Source organism: Falco rusticolus, chromosome 4 (assembly GCF_015220075.1).
Source record: "Falco rusticolus isolate bFalRus1 chromosome 4, bFalRus1.pri, whole genome shotgun sequence".
NCBI classification, from domain to species: domain Eukaryota; kingdom Metazoa; phylum Chordata; class Aves; order Falconiformes; family Falconidae; genus Falco; species Falco rusticolus.
The window spans coordinates 25863009-25885066 of NC_051190.1; the positions used below are offsets into that span (position 1 = coordinate 25863009).

The 22058-nt window shown below is 54.7% G+C and overlaps 1 protein-coding gene across 6 annotated transcripts in view; it reads right to left on the bottom strand.

Moving 5' to 3' along the window:
- LOC119147397 (Grid2 interacting protein) overlaps positions 1-22058 on the bottom strand; it is a 46775-nt gene that overhangs the window by 23945 nt on the left and 772 nt on the right. For 4 of the 6 annotated variants that reach the window (XM_037386347.1, XM_037386345.1, XM_037386346.1 and 1 more), the window contains exons 2-7: positions 19767-20338; positions 16779-16933; positions 5552-5806; positions 3640-3725; positions 2838-2907; positions 1445-1539 (exon numbers count right to left, since the gene is read on the bottom strand). In XM_037386347.1, coding sequence (XP_037242244.1) covers positions 1445-1539; positions 2838-2907; positions 3640-3725; positions 5552-5806; positions 16779-16933; positions 19767-20330 — 1225 coding nt within the window. In that variant the 5' untranslated portion in view covers positions 20331-20338. Of the gene's footprint in view, positions 1-1444; positions 1540-2837; positions 2908-3639; positions 3726-5551; positions 5807-13699; positions 15276-16778; positions 16934-19766; positions 20339-22058 lie in introns of those variants that run through there. The other 2 variants (XM_037386349.1, XM_037386350.1) reach the window with 2 other exon arrangements.

The following is a 22058-nucleotide window of genomic DNA, read 5'->3' on the forward strand; positions in this document are numbered from 1 at the left end:
TTTGGGCTGGTATGTGTCCCTCCAGCCCCAGTCTGCAATTCAAACCACTTACACACCCCCGCACTCCACCTCCTGGCTTTCCAGCTTAAACGTCTCAGATAAGGGAGACCTCAGAGCACGGGAGTCTCAGCTCCCTAGAAATAGAAATCCTGATGTGCTGATACAGATGTCGCAGAAAAAACCCAGATTTCAGTCACTGGAAGGCAGCGTGGTGACAAGGTGAAATGGCTCATCTGGAGCTGTGACTGCCCTTGCCTTCCTCCCACACTTGCAACCAGCTGCTCTGGAGCTCGTGGCTGTTCCAGTAGGTCCATGGACCTGCTGGAGGTCACCAGGGGTGTTCTGACTGGGATGCTCTCTGTGATCTATCTCTTCGACCATGCTGCTTCCGCACTTTCTGTGAACACATGCAGAAGGTATTTCTTCTCTGGTTATCTAAAGCCTCTGCTCAAGTTTCAAAGCACTTTCTGATAATCATTGGCTTCAAAAGCAGTATTAGTCAAGGGTTACCTGCGAGTGAACCGAGGCATGGAAGGTCATTTGCTCTGCCACACTCATCTGCACTGCTCCCTGTGCCACTTCTGCTGTGAGCGCAGGGCAACATGCCCGGCTGGGAGAAGGGATTGGACTGAGGCTGCTCTTATCCATGTAGGAGTATGGCCAAAGTAGCTGGAGCAAAAAAATCCATCTTTTCTTGGTTTCTTTTGAGGGCAGTGAAGCAGTCCGAGTGCCACTGGCTCTGTACTGTGAAGTAGTGAGGTGCTCGGTTCTGTTTCTAGCACACACACAAATGAGCTGGTATCGCAGGGCTCCTGAGTGGAGCTCAGGAGAGTCCATTGCTGCTTGAGAAGGACGAGCGAGCCCCTGATTCCTGGGCCTATGCACTGTGGAGCAGCACCACAACAACACACCGAGCCTCCTGCCCTCGCACAGCTTCAGAAACAGCAGCGGCCGTGCTCTGCCCTGGGCTGTGGTCCTGCCCCTCTGCTGAAATCATGCTGATAACCACCCGCGCTGGCCCAGATACCCTCATCTCCCGCTGACTCACTCGCCAGCAGCAAGCTAAATTATTCATAACAGCAGCAGTTATTCTGAACAGCACAGTCCACACACAACAGTGGGATTTGCACAGCGACCATGGATGCACAGGGTTGGATTACTTCGGTCAAGTACATGGCACAGACTGCATGTAAAGGACATTGGCAAAGGCCGTCAAGGATGATCATACAGTAGGATGAACCTTTCTGGAGAGCAGCCAAGCCTGAGATCAAGCCTGATTCCCAGAAAGCAGGCAGCCATGTGCCCCAGCAAAAGGAGCAGCCCTCCAGGCAGTGCATTAAACCTCTGACCCTAGGTTGGCATTTGGCAATTCCCTCCTGCACGGGGAATGTGAGAACCAGCGTGGGGTTTCTGCAGCTCCAGACCCTCCTCCCCACACTCTTACCGTTGGAGATGTTGACAATCCCCTCTTCCACCACCAAGGTGGGCATCGCCCCACTGCCCTGCAGCATCGACACCACCTTGTCATGGGAGCAGTTCCTGCGGGGCACAAGAGAGCTGGGTCAGAGCTGCCGCTGCGGGCAGCGGCTCGTGGGAGAGCAGCACTGAAAGGGAGCTTGCAGCTGCCTTCATTTTCTTGCAAAAAGCCTCATCTTGCCATCAGAGCCAGGTGGAGTTGGGCCTTGCTGCGGTGCCCCTGGCCTCTCAGTCTTTGCCTGGTTTTATCTGTGCTGCACAGAAAAGAGCCTCCCCGAGGGAAAGCCTGAATCGCACCCCGTGACTGGGCTCTCCGCTGTACCTGCAGCAAGGAACAACCACCCAGCATGCCTGCAAGCACCCTGCGGAGCTGTTACAGCAAATGAATCCACCATTACTTTAAGCTACACTCAGACCCAGAAGATGATCTTTTTATTTAAATGATACAGTGCTGCAGGTCTCTCCTTGCTTGTCCTAATTCTGCATGAAAAGAAAATGCAAGGTGGATGTAAAATGCATTTTTGTAGGCAAAAAAATAATCTTGGAATGTCCTTGGAGAAGGGTACAGGCTGGCCTGGGACAATGCCTGCCAAAACATGGGCTCAGAGGACAATCTTCATCTCAGTCTCCTCTGTTTTCTGGCAATGCTGCATCAGCCAACAGTTTGCTGGATCAGCTGAAATGTGAGAACCTGAGCACTGACAGAAGCAGCATCAGATGTTTAACCTTTAAATATTCATCATTCTCTCTTATCGTGTAGCCTCTTCTAACCCTTTGCTCTTGCTTTTTGTGCAGAAAGACCAACTTGAGGAAACACAGGCTGCTGCCACTGCGCTGGCAAGGGGCACACTCAGCTCCGGTTTGGTTGCTTTTGTTGTGCACACATTATCTAGAAGAATTAACTTCTGGGTGGAAATGCAATTGCCTCTGTGGTTTTATGCTTATGATCCCATTCTGGGAGTGATTCGTGGGTTGGCTGGTGTTCTGCTCATTTCACGAGCAGAGCCCCAGGTGTTTTACATGCAACTTAACTCACAGTGGCTTGAATCAGGGTCTGCAGGTGGGCTGCAGTCAGGACACCAGTTATATGTGCATTATATGTGGTTATTTGTACAGAGAAGTCAAAGAAGGAGCAGGGATGGAGCTGAAATACTACTCTTAGAGCCAGTTTTTGTAAAAGAATATTAAAGGAGATGTCCATATGGGGCAAAACCCCTCATGCACCTCAGTAGACAGCTCTCAAGGATGACCAGCTAGCTCTCCTTTCTGTTGCACAAGAGCAAGCAAGTAAACACACATGTGCTTGGCCACCTACCACCCCCGGGGCCCTCCTGGCACAGGGTTTCTAAAGAGCCTCTTACCTCATGTCCAGACCATTGAGGAACAGGATCCGGTCTCCAGCTTTGAGAGCAGCCTTCTCAGCTGGGCTCCCTAAAGGCACAGGGAACAAGAGGGGCTTTAACTGGCGGACCCCTGCTTGCAGGACCCCACTTGCAGAGTCCCAGGTCTCTGGCCACTCTGTGCCCAACCATGCCCAGGGACACCCCCAGGGCAGGACATCTGTTGCAGTTTGATCCTCACATGGGGCACCAATTGTCACAGCACAAGCAAGCTAGCAAGCTGCAACAAGGCTTTACAGTTGGTCAGATTCTATTGTCCACACTGTTTCCCCATTCTCCAGGGGCCAAACCACACTGCTCCTTCTCTCTCCTTCCTTCAGGAGCCTCCTACATCCAGGACCCCTCACCCATGCTCCTCAGGGCTATTTAACCACTTAGCTGGAACGAGCTACAGCTGCACATCGTCCATGTTAATCAACCCATTGCCTTCGCTCCTCTACAGGCATCCACTGCAGTGGATTACCTGGGTGGACTGGGGCCATTCACCGGGCACAGTGATGCCAGCACCCAGCTTGCATTGGAAATACAGGTGTGATTTCGGGCTATTCACTGAACACATTTTCCACCTTGCAAAACAGGGAGCACATAAAGCCAAATTAAATTGTACTGAAGACACTAGTTATTCAACTTGGGAAACTCCATCACTGAGCCTTGTAAAAGTCCCTTTTGCTATTTTCTAGTGAACAGTAGGTACTTAAAATTTTGAGTTTAGACCATCAATAAATAAGTGTCTTTGAATCTTGTTGGCTGGAGGTTTTCTTACCTGGCAAAACAGACTCAATCCACACTGGGGCATGGCCACGCAGTGTGAAGCCAAAGCTTCTGTTACCTTTATAAACTCGCACAGTTCTGCAGATGAAAAAAAGCAAAAGTGAAATCAGAGCCCAATATTTGGTTCTTGTTTCCTTTCCCAGCCCCTCCAAAGCCCCGTTATCTCGGGTGTCTCCCGGGTGCCCTTGATGCTTCCTGTGTCCCTGCAACATCCCCTTTGATACCAAAGCGTCTTTCAAACAGGAGCCCCCAAAAAGTGCCCTGCCCACAGGGAGAGGGGGTGGAGGGAAGGTGTGTGCAGGTTTGGTGGCCCTGGGTGGCCACAGTGCAGCTGCCTGTCCTGCCCGCGCTGCCAGCCTCTCCTGCCTGCAGCCTGCCCGTGCCAGGGGGCAGAGGGAGCCCACTGCGCTGAGCCAGCACAGGGTGGTGGGGTGGGCAGTGATCCAGGGGTGCTAGAAATGGCCCAGACAAAACCTCGGGGAGGGCCGGGGGCATGTGGGTGCTATCGTCAGTGTACTTCCATCACAGCCCTGAAGCAGATGCAGTCCCTGCTGGGACCAGAGCCACCCATGCTGGAGCTCTGGAGTGGCTCCTTTAGCCCCAGATACAGCTTCTTGCGAACTAAAGCTTAACATCCACTAACACCCAGGCTTCAGCACGGGGGGTCTGGGGGGGCTCTGCAAGCAGCGCTGCTTTAGGGGCAGAGCCCCTGAGCATGGGCTCTTACTCTGCATTAAATACTGAATTCCTAAATCCACCGTCCTGTCCTTCAAATCCAACGTGTTTTTAAAGTGGAAAGTGCAATATATCTTATATATTACATAGAATTACAGCAAGAATGTGTTTTAGGGGGCAAAGGTCTCGTAGGCTGATGAGACAGAAAGTAAATTCTGTTAAGAAATTTTGGAAGGAGCATTAGGAAATCTCCCTGCTGGGAGGCTGATTGGAGCTGGGAGTTGTTTCCCACAGGGAGCTGGGGGAAGGCAACACTACTAAGATCATTTACAACCAGAAAGCCTGTTGCAGGGACCGATCCTACACTGGTAGGAAGGAAGACTGTACTGGAACTGGATTTTGGACAAGTCCCATCTAAAATTATGCCGAAGGGAAGGTGGGCTGCAGCCAAACACCCTGGGGATACCAGCTGGAGGCAGGGTAATAGCTGGGGCATGCCTGTGGCAGCACAGTCCTTCCTGGGAGGATTCCCCAGCTGTGCTGACAGACCCAGTCCTGCTCTCTTGTTCATGGGATGGGGCTGGGAACGGAGCAGGAGCCACTGCCAGCACGGCAGGGCTCCTCAGCCTCCAGGGCTGCTGAGGTCTGGCCATATGGGCAGTGGGAAATGGGTTAATCCCCTGTGCACCAGGGATTGTCTATCCTTCCTCCCAGAGCTTCACACCCAGACACACATGCCAGGGCAGGGCAAGATGATACAGCCTGCCCAGGTACCCTGCATCCCACCGGCACAGCCAGGTACCCTGCATCCCACTGGCACAGCTGAGTACTCTGCATCCCCCTGGCACAGCTGAGTACTCTGCATCCCACTGGCACAGCCAGGCACCCTGCATCCTGCCAGCACAGCCAAGCACCCTGCATCCCACCCAGCACAGGAGCTGATATCCACTTGCAGCCTGCAAGTGCCAGCTCAGCTCCTCACACGGTTCATCCCAGCCAACCCTGCAACAGCGAGGGGCAGAATGGGTGGCTGAGAGCTGGGACAAGGGGTGCAAATGTGCCCAGCCTTTGAGAGGGAGAGGTCTTTGTTCATCCTCATGGCAGGAGGATTTTATCTAGTCTGCTCTCCCCTTTCCCTAGCATCCCTTTGCCATGCAAATCATGCATCCCATCCATGCAAAATCAGACATTGCTGCTGTGAACTCGAGGGCATCCAGGACAGGTGTTACCTGCGGGCAGCCCCCGAGGCCACATTGCTGGTGATGAACGAAGCGGTCTTCCGCAGGCTCTTGCTGACCTCCTCGTGGCTGCGGGGCACGGAGCTGGCGCGGGTGGAGACAAGGAGCCGCTCCTGGTGGTCTTCGCTCCGGCTGCGCCGTAGCCGATTGCTGTGATGCTCACTCTTGGAGCGGCAGAGCTTGCTGATCAGGCTCTGTGACACCACCTCATCAAACCGCTGCCGGTGCTTCTTGGGGATGAAAATCCTGGGAAAATGAGACAAGGGAGGAGAGTGAGGAGCAGGGCCAAGGAAGCTGTGGCCCAGAGCTCCAGATCCAGCCATACCTGGGAAAGGAAAGATCAGAGCAGCCCTAGCTCCTTGTGCACTCTTGGCCTCAGTCCTCCCAGAGCTGCAAATGCCAGGGCTGGGGACACCGGGGACACTGGCTACATCTCTTGCCCCATCCCAGCTCCATCAGGATGAGGATGTAGACCTCTCCACAGTGCTTGCAGAGATGGATGGATTCAAACAGCTCAGTTCCTCCATGCGCAACCTGTCCCACACCCCTTCAGCTGCTGGTCCCAGTACGATTATAAGGTTCAGCTTGAGTCCCAAATTAATTGGCTCTCAATGTGCAAGTGCCCCCCGTTATGCTGGTGCTGAATGGCCTCCTCCAGGCCCGCTTCTTCCTTTGGGACACCCAAAATGTTGCTCCCCACCTCCTGCCCCAACCCCTCTGCTAGGAGCCCTGGACTCTGTTCTCCTGGGCTCCAGCCTTAGCTATTGCCACCCTCCAGCTCCTACCATGGCCAGGCAGAAGCCTTGAACCCCCTGGAAAATGCTGGTCCTGGGGGGGGTGAGGACAGACACAGTGACAGTGCAGACAAGGGGACATCACTAGGAACTTGCTCTGTTTCAGGTCACCTCCCCTCTGCCTGCTCTGCCAGCACCCAAGTGGCCTTTGTGCCCTAAACAAGGATGCCTGGGACCCCCAGGGGATGCACAGAGAGCACAAGGTGGGATCCTGGGAGGAAGCGTCTGCACTGCTCCCACCTTGGCCAGAAGTTCACCCCAGTAACACCGGGAGATACTTCTTCTTTTCCTTTTCCTCCTGCCATCACAACAGTGAGACGCTGACACCCTGCTCACCTACTCCTACCCTCCCTTCTGCACATTTAGGGGCTTCTGGAGGAGCCGGTATCTCTGTGTGTTTCTATAGCAACTCCTCCCTGCACCCCTACCGGGCTGCCAGTTGCAGCTGCATTTGCTCATTAGACAATACTGTCTTGTGAGGTTCATTAGTGCTCTTCACCTCATGGCGCATGAGAACGCGCTCCCTACATTAACACAAACTCTCACACCTGTAGCAGAGGAGGGATGCGAGCATCACTTCCAAACTGCCTGGGGACCACATCTCCTGGGGGAGCAGTAACTGGGCCAAACTGGTAGCTGGTGTCAGAGGACCCAGAGCAACCTGCTCCAAGGGGCTGCGCTGCCAGCACGACACGGCTGTGATAACAGCCAGCTGCTAACCAAGTGTGGCTGGAGAGGCTGGGGCTGGCAGGGGGCTCCCATGGGTCTCCCCCTTCTCATGGGCAACTTCACCAAAGGAACCCAAAAGCCTGTGTGAAACCAGAGGGGAAGGAAGGGGAGACTTCAAATCCCAAATTGACTGGAACCGGGACATCTCTATTTCCCCCCAACAAAAGGCAGAACTCAAAATATGAGCTGATGCTCACGCTGAGTAGGAGCAGACAGATCGCAAGCCATCCTGAGGTTGGCATATGCTCATGCAAAGCATTTGGTGACAATTTAAAATAAGTAACACATTGGTACAATTCACAGTCAATTTGTGAACAAGCAGCAACTAGAAAAGAGTGAAATCATGCTAATAAATAGTTCACCCAGCTGTAAGCAGGCTCCTGCGGGAACGCGGGCTGCCGCAGCCCTGTGACCAGGGAGGATGCAGTGAAGCAGCAGCAGCAAGTCCTGGCAGGACCCCACGCCTCTGCCCCGGGCTGGGCTCCCACCGGGGAGAAGTCCAGATTCCTGGCAGGCAAAACAAGCATGCTCCCATTTAAGTTGGCCAAATTAAACTGGCCCTGCTCGTTCCAGCAGAGCTGTCCCACTTTGCACTGACTGCTACTTCACCTGCAGGCTGACAAACATCAGGGCTGAGGAGCAAAGTATGGCTAGCTCAATAACCAGGCACAAGGACATGCTTAAGGGTTTCACCATGAATTGACTGAGTTCTAGAAGTAAAACAGTGTCTTAGCAAGGAGAGGAGCTAAGTGACCGTTAAAAATAATCCTATTAAAGCATGCAAAATAGTTTCCTCCTCCAAAGCCCTTTGAGCAAATTTGCAGCATGGCCTTGGAGAGCCCAGGATGGCTCTGCGCCACAGTGCTGCTGGGGGATGGATCCCCCGAGCTCCCCAATGCCCTGCAGTTCAGTGGGTGCTGCCTCCGAACCCATGGGGGATGTCACTGGGCAGCATTGGTGCCTCAGCCCATCCTCAGCTGGCAGTGGCACTGGCACCAGTATGGGGCACATGGTGCCCAGTGTTTAGTGAGAAACCACAGCTATTTCTGCAGCACCCTGCCATCCCACGGGACAACATCAGCGTAGCACTCAGGAGCAGCACCCAGCTGGGGTTTCCCTCTCCCTGCAAATCCCACTGGGGCACAGAGAACATGGATGTGCCCACCCTGTTTGCAGACATCAGGCTGGGAGCAGGGGCAGACTCCCCTGGTCCAGCAGTCCCACAGGCTGCAAGTGCCCATGGGAGGTCTTGGGAGCTGTGCAGCACTGACCTTGTGCCTTCAGCTTCCTCCTCCTCCTCCTCGGATGCTCCAGGCCAACCTGCTGGAGCTGAGACAGAAAAGGCATCCCCAGCCCTAGGCACTGCAGCCCTGCACTCACTCCCCAGCCCCAGTGCACCAAGCCCTGGTGCACTAACACTCCTCTGCAGTGGTGTCAGCACACTCTCCTTGTGAGGATTCACTCTGCTCTACCACACAAATGCGAATTTAGTGTGTTTTCCAGGCCAAGAGAGGCCCCAGAGGCTGCAAGGTTCTTCGCCTTCCCTCCCTCCCCGAAGCAGCCTGGCTGGGATGGTGGCACACTGCCGCGGGGTGGGAACCCACCCGAACCCACCCAGCAGGAGCCCATCTGCCAGTGCGCCCGTCCCCAGCCGCTCGGCTCCCTGTGCTGGGGCTCACTTCAGCAGAACATGTTTAGTGCATCTCGGTTTTTGTCACACTCACTATTTGTAAAACTCCCAGAAGGGTCCCTTGCAGCTCACCTCTGGACAGACAGTCCCATTTCTGCAGCCTGTGCTCACTGACAGCTGCCTTGCCTGCCAGCCCAGCACTCTGGAAAACCTCCTTTCATGAGTGCACGTCCTGCGATGGGTACTGAGCTCACCCCGACGGTTCTACCCTGGGATGCTGAGACTCCCCAGTGCAGGAGGTGTCCCCTTGACCAGGGCAGTGGTGGCGGCTCCAGCCCTGGCAGAGGCAGGTGAAAGCAGCCCCAAGTTTGCTCAGAGCTCATGCTCAGCCAGGGCTGGGAGCGAGGGGTCCCCAGTCCTCGCTCCATTGCACCCCCTGCACCACACAGCACCCCCAAAACCCCCATCCTCACTGCCCATCCCCTTGCTGGACTATAGTCATGGAGACAAAGCAGTCCCAGATGGGCTCTTCCCGCCTCTCCCCAGCCCCCCACCCCCAATTTTTCATCTAAGCTTTGCTCGACTCCCCCCAACAGCTCGTGCCGCTGCCACAGTGGGCACAGGTTGGTGGCAAGGCTGCACCGGTGCCGGGAGGCAGGGGCCCTGCAGCTCAGAGAGGCAGGAGAGACATCGCAGGGATGTCTCTAGGGCACGAGGCTTTTGCAGCACATCCAACACCATGCACGCCACGCGGAGGAGCGAGCAGAGAGACGTACCGAAAATGCCGAGAGAAACTCCGGTCCTTTCCCATTTGTCAGAGCGTGGTGGGAACAAAAGGGAGATGCTTCAGATCCTCATGCAGCTGAGTCTCAGCCTCGGCTCATGCCCACGACGTGGCCAGATCCAACAACCAAACCGCGCGCCAGCCGGTGCCGCCCTGCCACTTGGCACCCCCACCGTGTGCGGGGACCGTGGCCAGATGGGCCGGCTCACCAGCACGCTCTACCTGGGCTGAGTCCCTGCCTGCCTTGTCCCTCACCTCCCTGCCACGCTCGCAGTCCCAGGCGGAGGATTACCATCTACCGAGTGTCTCTTTTTTGATCAATTGGGCTGTAGCGCCTGCTCTGCCCTCCCTGCTCCGGCTCTGCCCTGGCTCGCAGCAACGAAGCCTCTTGCCTTCCCTAAAAACTGCAGTCGCTGTGATTTCCAGCTGGAACGATCTCGTAACAGAAAGGAGGGCACGGCTCCGCGCCGAACTCCGGGGGGATGCCTCCCTGGTGCTAATTAGTTGACTTCTAAAGTGCTTCTGTTTAAATTACATGCTGCTGTAATGGGTGAGAAACCTTAAAGGCAAACGGCGTCAGCAGCGGGTGCGTGGCTGCTGGGCGTGCAGGTGGAGCTGCCTGGGCCAGAGCAGGACCAGGACCAGGACCAAAGTCACGGGCCCAAATCTCCACCTGAGCTGCAGAGCATCATCTACCCCCAGGGTAACAGAGCAGCGCTTTGCACTGGGCATAGAAGATAAAAAATCATCTTTAATTTAAATAATGCCATTTTTAAACACAGCACTCGCGTTTGATGAAGAAGATGTGAAGCTTTCCAGAGCTGCCAACATCAGACGCAAACTCCAGGTAGCAAAGGAAGGAAAAATGAAAAGCGTATGGTTGAGCCCCAAAACAGCTAGCAAAGACCTGACCTTGAGTCTGTCGGTTGTGTAGAAAAACACGTCCCAGGGTGGATTAAAACACCGAGCTACACTTGGATTATGCCTGAACTGTGCTGTGCAAACAGCTACCAATCTGGAAATGCGCTTCTGCCCCGACAGTGTGCTGCAATGCTAAAATTCACACACGTTCAGGACAGAAAACTCTTGTACAGTTTTACCCACATAACAGGACTTCTGCTTATGAACCTGTACAGATTTTTCTCAAGCCTATGTGCATACACAGGTAGGGGTGTCAGCAGCCTTGTGCTGGCCTCCAGCCCCGGCAGCGCCAACAGCCACAGCAGAATGTGGCACCTCCAAACCCTCATGCACGGAGTGGGACTCGCTCCAGCCCATCAGTGAGCCCACACCTGTGATTTTCACAGGGGCTATTATCCCATTATCCCTAGTAAAGAGAGGCTTTGTAATCCCTCATCTGACTGCAGATGTTTTGCAGATGTTTTGCAGATGTGATCATTGTTATCATGCAATAGGAATGAAGGTGTTTTTCTACCCAAGAGTTCAGACATGGGTGGATGCAGTGGCCATGCACCGGGGCCGGGAGCCCCTCACAGCCCTTCCCCGACCACCCCACTTGTCCCTGGGGACAGCCTAAAATCCCCAGCCCTGCACGACAGCTTTTGGGAGGGTCACCCTCTTGTGATACATCCCTGCACTGGCTCCAGTAAGGATTGATGCATTACCTGCCAGTAAGAGCCTCCCCAGAGTAGTGCCGCAGCCCGCGCCTGCCTGGGTTCACCTTCCCCATCACAGCCAGGGCCCTGGGATGTTTTCGCCTCTCTGGGGTCACCTTCCCCATCACAGCCCTGGGATGCTCTCATCTCTCCCCCAAACCCAGTGTCCCTGTGTCCAAACCACACTGGACACCAAAAGCCAGTGGCTTTGTCCTTCCTCTGGAAGAGATGGGCAGCTCCACAGCTGCCAGGGACATGGAGACCTTCAAAGAAACCCCCAGAAAGGCTTTTACTGCAGCTTCCATCCTGCCTGGCATCGCCTGGCGGGTATTGGGGATGGGGGCCAGGTCAGTGGGTGCAAACAGCTGCTCGATGCAGCCCCAGCCTCATGGATGGGCCCTCAGACCTCCTGCAGCACATGTGGGGACCCTGCCAGCCACTGTGCCAGGGAGACACGGGGCCATCAGAAGCTCCTGTACACCCCATGCTCTATGCCAGCACGCAATTCCAGCCCTGGGGCATGAGGACTTGTGTCATCCCTCACTTTTTGGACCACAGAGAGCAGTAACCTCAGCCGAGGCGCTGCCCCAGCCTGCCTTCTGCTGGGAACACCAGCACTAAGGCAGTTTTCCTTGTTTTGTTTAACATGTAAAACACAAGCTGCAACTCAGTGGTGGGGAACAAGGGGGCCAGGCTGATATAATCTGCATTACAGCCATAGTTTGATTTGTCAAAAGAAATTAATCTCCTAACAGAAGATTTTGCACCAAGGCATTTTGGTCATGACCTATTTGAACTCATCCAGTAAAAACAGAACTCTGCTCCCAATTGTTTTCACTGGTGGCACGTTTTTTTCCTGCTGCCCTAATTCCCTTTTTTTGGGGGGCAGTTGAACATATGCTGGGCTATCAGATTAGGGATTTTTTAAAACAGAAGCAAACAAGAGCTGCTTTTCCTCCATTATCGTCCTGCCATTCGTGGGGTTTCACAGCGGGTCTGCCTGGACCACGGCAGGAGGACTGTCCGTGTGCTGCAGCAGGCAGCAGCTGGAGGGATGTGGGTTCGGCGGGGCCACCCATGCTGGGAGCTGCATTGGCACCCAAGAGGGCCGGAAAGCTGCCCCCAGTCCTGAAGAAGCAGATACCTGACAGGGGGGATGACAAGCAGGGAACTAGTAGAATCCCTAACATATAAATCCTGATGGCTAAAATGAAAATTCTTACCCAGACAGTCACAGATGGCTGGAGTATTTTAATACAGGAACATGCCAAGCTATTTCATTGCAATGAAAAACAAGCTGACACAAATAGATTGTGTTTGGAGCATTACTAAAATGAACTCGGTGGAATTTCTCCTGTAATATGGGAACCCCCGATGGGCAGCGATTTTATCTTTGTCAGGGATCAAAAGTGACTGCAAGCAGAGCAGCGCTCGCCTTGGCCCAACCGCTGTGGGCCAGCAGCTCCAGCTGCAAGCTTTGGTTTTCCCCCAGGAGTGGAGGCTGTTGGGGAAGCAAACAGACGGTAACCAAAGCAGTGAAGGAACAAACTACCCCTAACTATTCTCCCTGCAGCAGAGTGAAGCACAACACGACTGAAAGGAGAACCACGACAACATACAGCAGTCTAAACAGCCCGCAAGTTATCATCCAACAAATTCATGCGGCCAGGGTGAGAGGCTGGATGTGCTCTGTAGCACACACGCATCCTGCTATTCAAATCCAGGTTAATGGGACGATGGCCATGTAAGCATCAATACCGGTGTTTTATGCACCAGCTTTTGTAACACTGCAGGTCAGTGGGGAGGAGGGGATGTGTGTTTCCATCGCTCCCCAATTCTACTGCAAACAGATATTTCAAACCTAAATGCCACTGCCGGGAGCTGGTGCAACACTGGCACTGCTGGTGCTGCCGCCGGCACTGGGGAAACAGTCGGTGCAAAGGGAGATGGCAAGCAGTACGCAGTGGTGTACAAATGCTAAACCCCTATGCAATGCAGGTGAGGATCCCCCCGTACCACTTGGATCAGAGGGCGACTTTGGCCCCCACAGTCCGCGGAAAAACCAGCTGCCATTGCGACAGCGCTGCAGAGCACTTGGGTGCAGAGCCGGCGCCAGTCCTCTGCTGGAATCGCAGCTCTGCCCTGGTTTGAAAACAGCTCAGAAATAAGAGCAGTGCCAAGAGGCGCACACCCCTGGGACCCCGACCTGCCCAAAATAACCCGCTCCCCTCCCCACGCCGGTGCGAGGCACACGCAGCCCCTGCACACACGCTGGGTACGGCCGCAGCCGCGGAGAGCAGGGGAGAGAAACCCACAGCTCCCCCAGGACTAGACCCAGCCTTTGGCATCTGCAGGCAATGGAGTAACACAAAATAAGACATTTCCCTCTCCCCGGCAGAGCCGCGATGCCTGCTGAGTCCCTGACAAGAGCAGCTCCGATGCAATACGGATGCTAAGAGTTAATTAACTTTTAGCACATCTTGTTTTTGCAGTGCCAGGGGTTGCTAGATTTGAGAATTAAGCTGGTTTAAACCCATTCCCCTCCCAGCCCCCTCGGCTCCCAGGAAAGGTCCATTCGTTACTCACCCGAGACAGCTCATCTTTCCCCTTCGCTGCCGTATTTCATCATTCTTGAGCAGAACTACAATTGTGCACTTTTACTACACACACCAGCCATATGGGCAGGGGATGGGAGCAGGGAGGAACCGGCGCAGCACGTGCATTATCCCTGATATCCACAACCAAACGGATGAAGAAAATGTCAGCAAATTAAAATCTGCAGGAGCTTAATTCTGGGCAAATGGGATGAAATCCATTTGAGCTAAAAAGAAAGGAAAAAAAAAACCCAAACCCACAACACTGGAAAAAGCCCAGCTCGGGGACAGATAAGAGGAGGAGAGGTGTCTGCAGCCCCAGGCTGATCTGTGTGCTGAGTCGGGGGGACTTGGGTTACATCGCACCGCAGCACTTTGCAGGGAGCACATTAAACCCCGAGGGGAGCCCGGGGAGGGGACAGGCAGGGGAGGGAGGACAGCCAGCAGCAGCAACAGCCCGAAAATAAATACAGCTGGTGCAGAGGGAAGATCCAATCAAGCCAGCGAAAGGGTCAGTGGCAGGCGGGGACGTACCAGCTGCCTGGCTCTGCATGGCAGGGACCACGCGGTCATCCATGGTGGGCCACCACCAGCAAGCCCATGCCAGGGCTCGGCCAGCCTGCTGGGGCCCAGGGCTGCCCTGGCAGCCCCCGGCATCCATCCCCGTTCCCTGGCCAATGGGCACCACCATTGCTGAATGGAATCGCTCGTCTCAACCCCTCTGAGGGCTCCTCTCTGCGGCTCTCCTCCCAGCTTTGCAGGGTGGGAGGCATGGGTGAGCTGTGTGTGCAGGTGTGTGGGACCCCCCCCCATCTCAGGTGGAAACAGCCCCCAGAGAGCGGGCACAGCTTCACAGGGACACCCGGGCTGGCTGGTGGGTACCTATGTGGTCCGAAGCCTGTCCTTGCACGGCTCCATCTGCCCACAGAGGTGGTCCCGTGGGACAAGCCCCAGGATGGTCAGCTGGACACCACCTTGCATGGATCACCCACACAGCCCTTCCCCAGTCTGGGGGTGCTGGCTTGGGGCACAGACCCCAGCCCTGTCCTCAGTGAGCGACAGACCGAACCAGCTCAAGCCATGCAGAAACCTCCCACCTGATCTCATAGCACCCCCTACATCCAGAGTACCCGGGAGCTGCTCACCACCTTTCAGTCAGTTACTAAAAGCATTAAAAGCTCTTGCCCAGCCACAAACCCATCGGATCGGAGACCCTGGGATAAGCAGCTCATCTCACACATGGCAGCTCACACAGAGCTGCCCCCGCCTCCCCAGCACCCTCACAGCTGGAAAACCTGGTCTCCAAAGCATCTTATTTTTTTGTTTTCTTGACTTCATTTCATTAAGATTAGATAGTAAATCTTTTCCCTAAGCTAAATATTTCATTTCCATTAAACTGAGATTAGCTGCCTGATTTACGGCACCTTTCGCCCCAGCCCTGGCGTTAACCTTTCACACTGGGGCACGGGGCAGCCGTGGGTTTGACCGAGTTATGGGGGGCTGTAACACAGCTCTGCCCCACAGCACCGCGGGGCTGGGCACGGGGCGAGCTCTGTACCGTGCATGGGGGCACAGCTGCACCGGGGCTGGCCACGCTCCCCTCTACTGACATCAGGGCCACTGGGAGGGGGACACCCAGGGGGGAACCTGCTCTGCCCCACCCCGAGGGGCTTCGGTCCAGAGAAAAAATTTGGACAGTTATTCAGATCCCCTCTGGGGAGGATATAATCCCATATCATTCCCCAGGGATGAAGACAAAGGAGGTCTCTGAGGTGTTTGAGGCATTTCCATGGATCTTGCTGGAGAAAAGGTTTCTCCTGAATTGTGGGTGGTGAGGAGGTGTTGTTTTTTTTTTGATTGGGACTAGTGTGGGGTGACAGCTCAGGCAAGACTTGGTGCTGTCTGGCCCCAGCCCCAGCCCTTTGAAGGTCAGGTCCCTCCACGATGTTTGGGGGTGACCAGACGGCCTGGACATGGGCACTCAGACAAGGCAGCTGCCAGGGGGCTGACGGTCCCCTCCGCAGCCTGGCTCTGCAGGGCGCTGTGCCCACCCCCACTCAGGTACGGGGGAGCGCCGGGTGGCCTGCGTGCAGCCGTGGCAGAGCAGGGAGATGTTGCGTGCCAAGGACCACCGACCCATCTCCCCATCCTCCCCACTGCCAGCTCACGGCAGGCACGGCAGGGACCCCGGCACAGTGACGTTGTTATGGTAACTGTAATATCTTGCAATTCCACTGATTAAAGCAGGAATTGGAAAGCCGGGCCCGGAGCGGGGCCAGATGGAGACCTGATTCCCTAATGGCCATCATCTCAGCCTGGCCGTAATCCCCACCACGTGTCCATGCACCAGCACCAGCACCATCCTGCAGTGCCGGCCCACGCTGCAAGAAGAGCAGCGTACTGGCTGCACGCCCACAGCACCTTGAGCCCACGGTGGCTCAAGAGGTGACAGGGACCCCAAGCCCAAGCGAAGCCTTGCCAGAGAGTCCCAGGATGTGGGACCACAGCCCCGGCATCCCAGGATACTGCAGGCAGTGCTGGCCTAGAGGCAGCCTGTGGTCCTGAGAGACACCCCCCAGCCTCCCCGGCTGCCAGAGCTGCTGGCAGCCCTGGCTGACCCCTCACCTGCCGGCAGCTCTTGCCTTGCAGAGCTTGATTTATTTTCTGGCCAGGCTCTTGGAGAATCGCCAGCTTTTCTGCAGTTAATCCCATCTCCCTTTGAAACAATGGCCAGAAACAGGAGCCAGGTCCTGTGCCGCAGGCAGAGGCAGTGGCTCCACAGGACCAGTGACCACCGCTCCCTGCAGGGATGGGGACAGCCAGCAGGCAGGTACAGGTCCCCCCAGCCCACCCTGGGCAGGACAGCCACGCAGGCTGGCGGGCATGGGGATGCTGGGCTGAGACCCCACCAAGCCCAGCTCAGCTGCGCCTTGGAAAGGGGGCTGGCATCTTCCCTGCAGGAACCTCCTGACCTGCACCACTCAGCCCTGCCCACCCCTCGCCGATGGGCAGGCGGATGCCTGTGGTTTAATGACCAGCGTGGCAGCATGGAGGTAACTGGCACCCAGTACCTGATGTCATCAATCAGATCCTGCTGGGACTCCTGGGTGAGGACCATGCAGAGGGCGTAGGCCAAGTACTCCACCTTCCTCTCTGCTGCGTACTGCTTCAGGATGGTGAACACCTTCTCCTTGACCTCTGGCTGGTCACTGAGGGTGTCGTCCACCTGCCACATGGGAGCCAAAAGAAGAGGGAAGGGACACTGAGCAGCAGAGCAGTTAACCGTGCATATGGAGGTACTGACAGTGCAGAAAACATGTCCATCTCACTGCAGCACTTGGTCAGCCAACAAGGAGGGAACCCATGCAGGGGGGAAAGAGAAACTTCAGACATCAGCTCATCACGCTGCACCACTGGGGTTTCACACACATCCCTGGTATTGCTGTTCTCTGTGTTAAACATTGCACTGGAACAGCAGTGTGATCCCAAACCCCGAAACTCTGCTGGGTCAAAAGCGGGCCCATGGGAGAGGTTCTGACATGTCTGGGCTGGGACCCGGTGGATCGCTCAGGAGTCTACCTGGCAGGGGACATCATGATGGGCTTTTGGAGATATTTAAGCCTCTAATCACACCCTGATCCTGCCATTAACTCTGGGAGGCTGCAGGGAAGTGGGTAAAGGGAGCACGAATGTGAACCCCAGCCCTGGAAACAGCATCAGCAGCTCCCAGCCACTGTCTTGTCCTTTCCACCTGTGACAGCCATGACAAGCAGAGTAATTATCTAATTGCCATTGAGCCAATTGCCCCACATGGGACCCTCTTGTTAGCTTCTTCCCAGGCCAGGATGCTGTTCCTTGTCCTGGGCAGTGGGTGCTGGTACCTTGCATGCAGCCTGGCTGCATGCAGCCAATGCGTGGGATGCAGAAAACCCCCTGTGACCACCCTGCAGTCCTTTCGTGCGCTGGGTTTTCCTGCAAGGTGATGGTTTTTTGCTGACAGCAGGTTTAACTGCTTCCCTCCCGCTCTGCGAGCAGAGGGGGAAGCAGCAGTGAGGGGAGTGGAGCCCCTCGCCCTTTCCCGGTGTGCCCTTCCGCAGCAGGTGCATGCAGGGCTGCATGTGTGCACCCCTGCAGTGGCACTGCAAGGGAGCCGGCAGGCATCGCCCAGCCAAGCCCCCTGCACTTGCTGGGAGAGGCCCTTGCTCAGGGAAGGAGAAAAGCTCTTTCCTCCAGGTGCTTGTTCCACTTGGCAGGTCCCTGGTGGGGGCTGGCACTGGCGTTGTGACCCCCAGCACAACCCTCTGGGTGCTGCTGGGTTTGCGCAGCCACCACGCAAGTGCTGCAGGGGCTCCCGGCAGCAGCAGCGTTTCAAGGTTACCGAATCTGGGGCAGCTGCGTCCCCCGAGCAGATTTGCATGCTTTTCAGTCCCAAGGTCCAGCAGAAAAATGACAAAGACCATGGTGTTCCTGGTGGGCTGAATCCCAGGATGCTGCTGTTAAATTTTTGCCTGGGCTGAGACCGCAGGGTTTGGTGGGCAGGAATGGGGGGTTGCTGCCACCCCTCGTGTCAGTGCTGTCCCCAGTGTGTCCCTGAGCATGCAGGGGACAAGAGGAGAGGTTGACCTGGAGCTGAGATTGTGAGCACCTCCATTGCTTTCCAGTGATGCCCCCAGGCTGCCGGGATGCTCGGCTGGCACAGCCCCATGCCAGCCCTGGCCCCGCTGCCACTAACAGCACCGCTCCACCTGCCAGGCGAGTGCGATTCAAACAGGTGCTCTGCCAAATGAATGAGGGTGGGAAAAGCCTCCGTACCTCAGGCTTGCAAGTCACCTGCAGGCAGTGCAGGCATGAAATGCAAGCCACTGGCACCCTCCAACCTTCCAGCCTTGCAGCGGGTGCGCAGGAGTACCCAGGTGCTTGCAGCACTGGCACGAGCAGCACCTACCAGAGCCGAGCTCCCAGGTAAACGAGGGTGTAAAGCATCGCACTGGGTTTTATTATTTTCTGTATCGTGTAAAGAGATGAAGCCACTTAAAACATCTATGCCATTAACCCCCTTTAGAGAGTCGTTTGTCAGCTGAGCTGCGCTCCAGCACCCAGGAGCCAGCAGCACACGTGCTCCACAAACCTGCTTCTGGTTGGGGCTGTCGGGGAGGGGAAGGGAGGGGAGGTGGCAGAGGTGCTACGACAGGAGCTCACACTGTCGTGACCAGCTTGCTCACTTCAAAAGTGCTCTCCTGTGATCATCCAGGAAACATTTACTTGGTTTAATGTGACTTCACGAGATGAAGGCAGTGTGGAACACCCTCTCATCCTCTTGTTAATCTCCTGTAATCAGCAGGTATATGCTTCACATGCCATGCTCTGCCTTACGAATCCAAACTTCAGTGCGTATTTGTGCATCTTTAATGTAGAAGCTGACTGAGGGGATTCAGCTGATACCTACAAATCTCTTTATGAATGTCTTGTTTCTTTATTAACTTGGGATCAAAAAAAGCCACAAGCCTGGTTACTTTCATAACAGTATTTTAAAAGGCTACTTTGAAATGGAAATTAGAAAGATTAAAAACCCAACCATGATCAAATTTATAATTAGCATGAGGCGATGTGTTTGGTAAACTACCCACTAGGATGCTTTCAGGGACACAATGAAGATGCAATCACATTGATGCTTTCCTTCTGCAACAAAATAAGAGCTAAAACGTCTGTGGAATGACATGCTCAAACTTTGCAAGGATGTTCAGGCATAGAGGAGAGAGGGATCTGCCCCTGTGGGTTTCCACACACTCTTGTAGTGCAAAGGAGTAAGTAATTGGAATCATCCCCCAGAGGATCTGCAAGCTCTTTGCAGCACCCATCAAGAGTTACTGAAACACAGGTAATTATCAGACCCTTCTCTAGGGCACCAATGCCCAAAATCTGCACCCCAAGCCTTGTGACCAAGCCAGGAGCATCCCCCCATCTCAGCACACTGCAAAGGCTGAAAGCAGGAATCTCCAGATCACTGGGAGCAGGAGGTTCTCAGAGCCCCAGACACTCGCCTCATGCCTTGGTCTTACCTTTTTGCTGAATTCCTGCGCTTTCTTTTTCCTCTCCTGGTGCACAGCATCAGTGCTGGGGACAGGGTCCCGAGTGCTGGCCCTGTGCTGTGGCCGCAGCAGCCCCAGCCGCAGGGACTGCCCATGGCAGGACCTCACCAGGGCGGCTGCCGACTCGGCCAGCATCACCGGCATCCCGTTGACTTCCAGCACGTAATCCCCTGGCTCAATCCCGCAGGCAGCAGCAGGTGACTCCGGGCTGACTCTGGCCACTCGTGGGGGGCTGCTGCTTGCCAGCTCAAAGCCATAGCATCCCTGGGGACCAGGGGGGATGTCAGCGTGCTGCAGGCGGGAGACCACCCCAATGCTGGGGGGCACGTTGCCGCAGCGCCTGGCCAGCCCCAGCAGTGCTTCAGAGCCCAAGGAGGAGACAGGCTGCCCCTCGATCTCCAGCACCTCGTCACCGGGCCGCAGTCCTGCTGCTGCTGCGATGCTGCCCTCCTGCACCCAGAGGATGTAGCACGGACCGGTCCCACTTATCTTGAACCCGAAGGCCTCGGGCCAGCCCTGGTTGCTTGCCGGCATGGCTGCAACTGGAAAAGAAGGAGGGGAAAAAAGGAGTTAGGATGAGATTTCCTTCCTTAACATTAGCTCCTGTAGATACTACGTGCACCCCATTGGGTGTGGGGGTTCTAGTCTGTGCTGCGCCACTGTGGGAAGAAATGCCCCAAGAGGGATGCTTTTCCTCTATATTTCCCTAAAAAATAGCTTTTATTCTTCTACCGTCAGGCTGCTGGCAGTGCCAATGCCATTAGCAGTGAGGAAGCTGCGTTGGCCAGAAAGGTCGGGGCTACACCTGGCACCTGGGCTGTGGCCTGGCACAGCCCTTGTCTCAGCCATCAGTGACACTTACCTAACCACCCCCCCACCCCCCCCCCCACCCCCGTTTCCCTGGGAGGTGTGTTTGGGCACCTGTTTGTATTTATTTCTCTAGCAAAATGATTACTTCATTTCCCTGGCATGTCACATTAATGAAAAGATCATCCAATGACCTAAACCAGCCTTATTTTAACCACCTCTTCTCAATACTCAATATTTTAGCAATTTGCAACTGCAAAGTTACTGCACATTCATTAGAATTTGCCAGATCCTTTCAGCTCTCCTGGCAGTATTTCTTTGTGTCCTTCCTGTCCTGTGTCTAGTATCAGCTTGATCACAGCATCCTGAAATTCAAAGATGAGGAATTTCAAAAGGACTTGTCTGTGGTTTGTTTGAAGGGTTAGGACCAGCTCCATGGATGCTCAAGGAGAAATCGAGCACATCAGCCTGAAACATCTACAGAAGTCATCTTTGCCCAAGATAAATTGGACCAGCTGACCTACATGGCTCATTTGGATGCCCTTTTGATGCCATTGATGTGTAAGTGCCTGCATTGTCTGCTGAGACTTGCTAAAATAATTCACATGTAGATTTTCTCTTCATTTGATCTTAGCTGTCTGTGAAGATGCTTTTCACTCCTGTGTTTATTCCATTTGTGTCATTTAACACACATTAAGCACTTACAAAAGGGAAACACAGTCTTTTACCTGGGAAAATTATTTTACAGAGACTACAAGGACTCAGAGCTGCTCAAGAAAACATCCTCACAAACGCACCTTGAGTTTTTTGCTCTTTGGATCAAACAGTCTCAAACCAGGCCCAGAGCCACAGAGCCCAGGAGCTCTGAAGCAGGCTCTTGCTGTGTCCCACTGAGCGGCTGCTCCCCCCAGCCTGGGCAGCCCAGCAGGTCCCAGTTCGCTCTGGTGCGTGCTTCTGCCTGCACAGCAAAGGCATCCCTTCACCCCGCTACCTCACTGTCATTGGGGTGGTGTGGTTCTTCAAGCTTTGATCTGAATGACCAAAAGACATTTATTCTGTTCCTTTGAGACCTAGGAAATCTTGGTCAAAATTCAGAACTGCTGAAAACATTCTTTAATACCTTACTGTAGGCCAGGGAGGTTAAAGGAACTCTTCTCATGACCATTTTCAGCAGAGATAATACCGACCAGCTTGCTCTGAGAGCAGAATCGTGAGGATGGGCAGGGAACACAGCATTACTGCAGAAATCTGTATCAATAACCTGAACCTGCTCTGGCAAACAGCTACTCAAGGCTGTATTACAGAGGGCACTAGAAGTGCCGCCTTCATAAGGAAATATTAAAAAGGACCAAGCAATATACTGTCACTAAAGCTGTAAGTGTAATAGTCTTGTCCTCCTTTGTACAGCAGTGCTGATTAAAATGCTACATAAAAATCAGGGATTACTGTTACTGT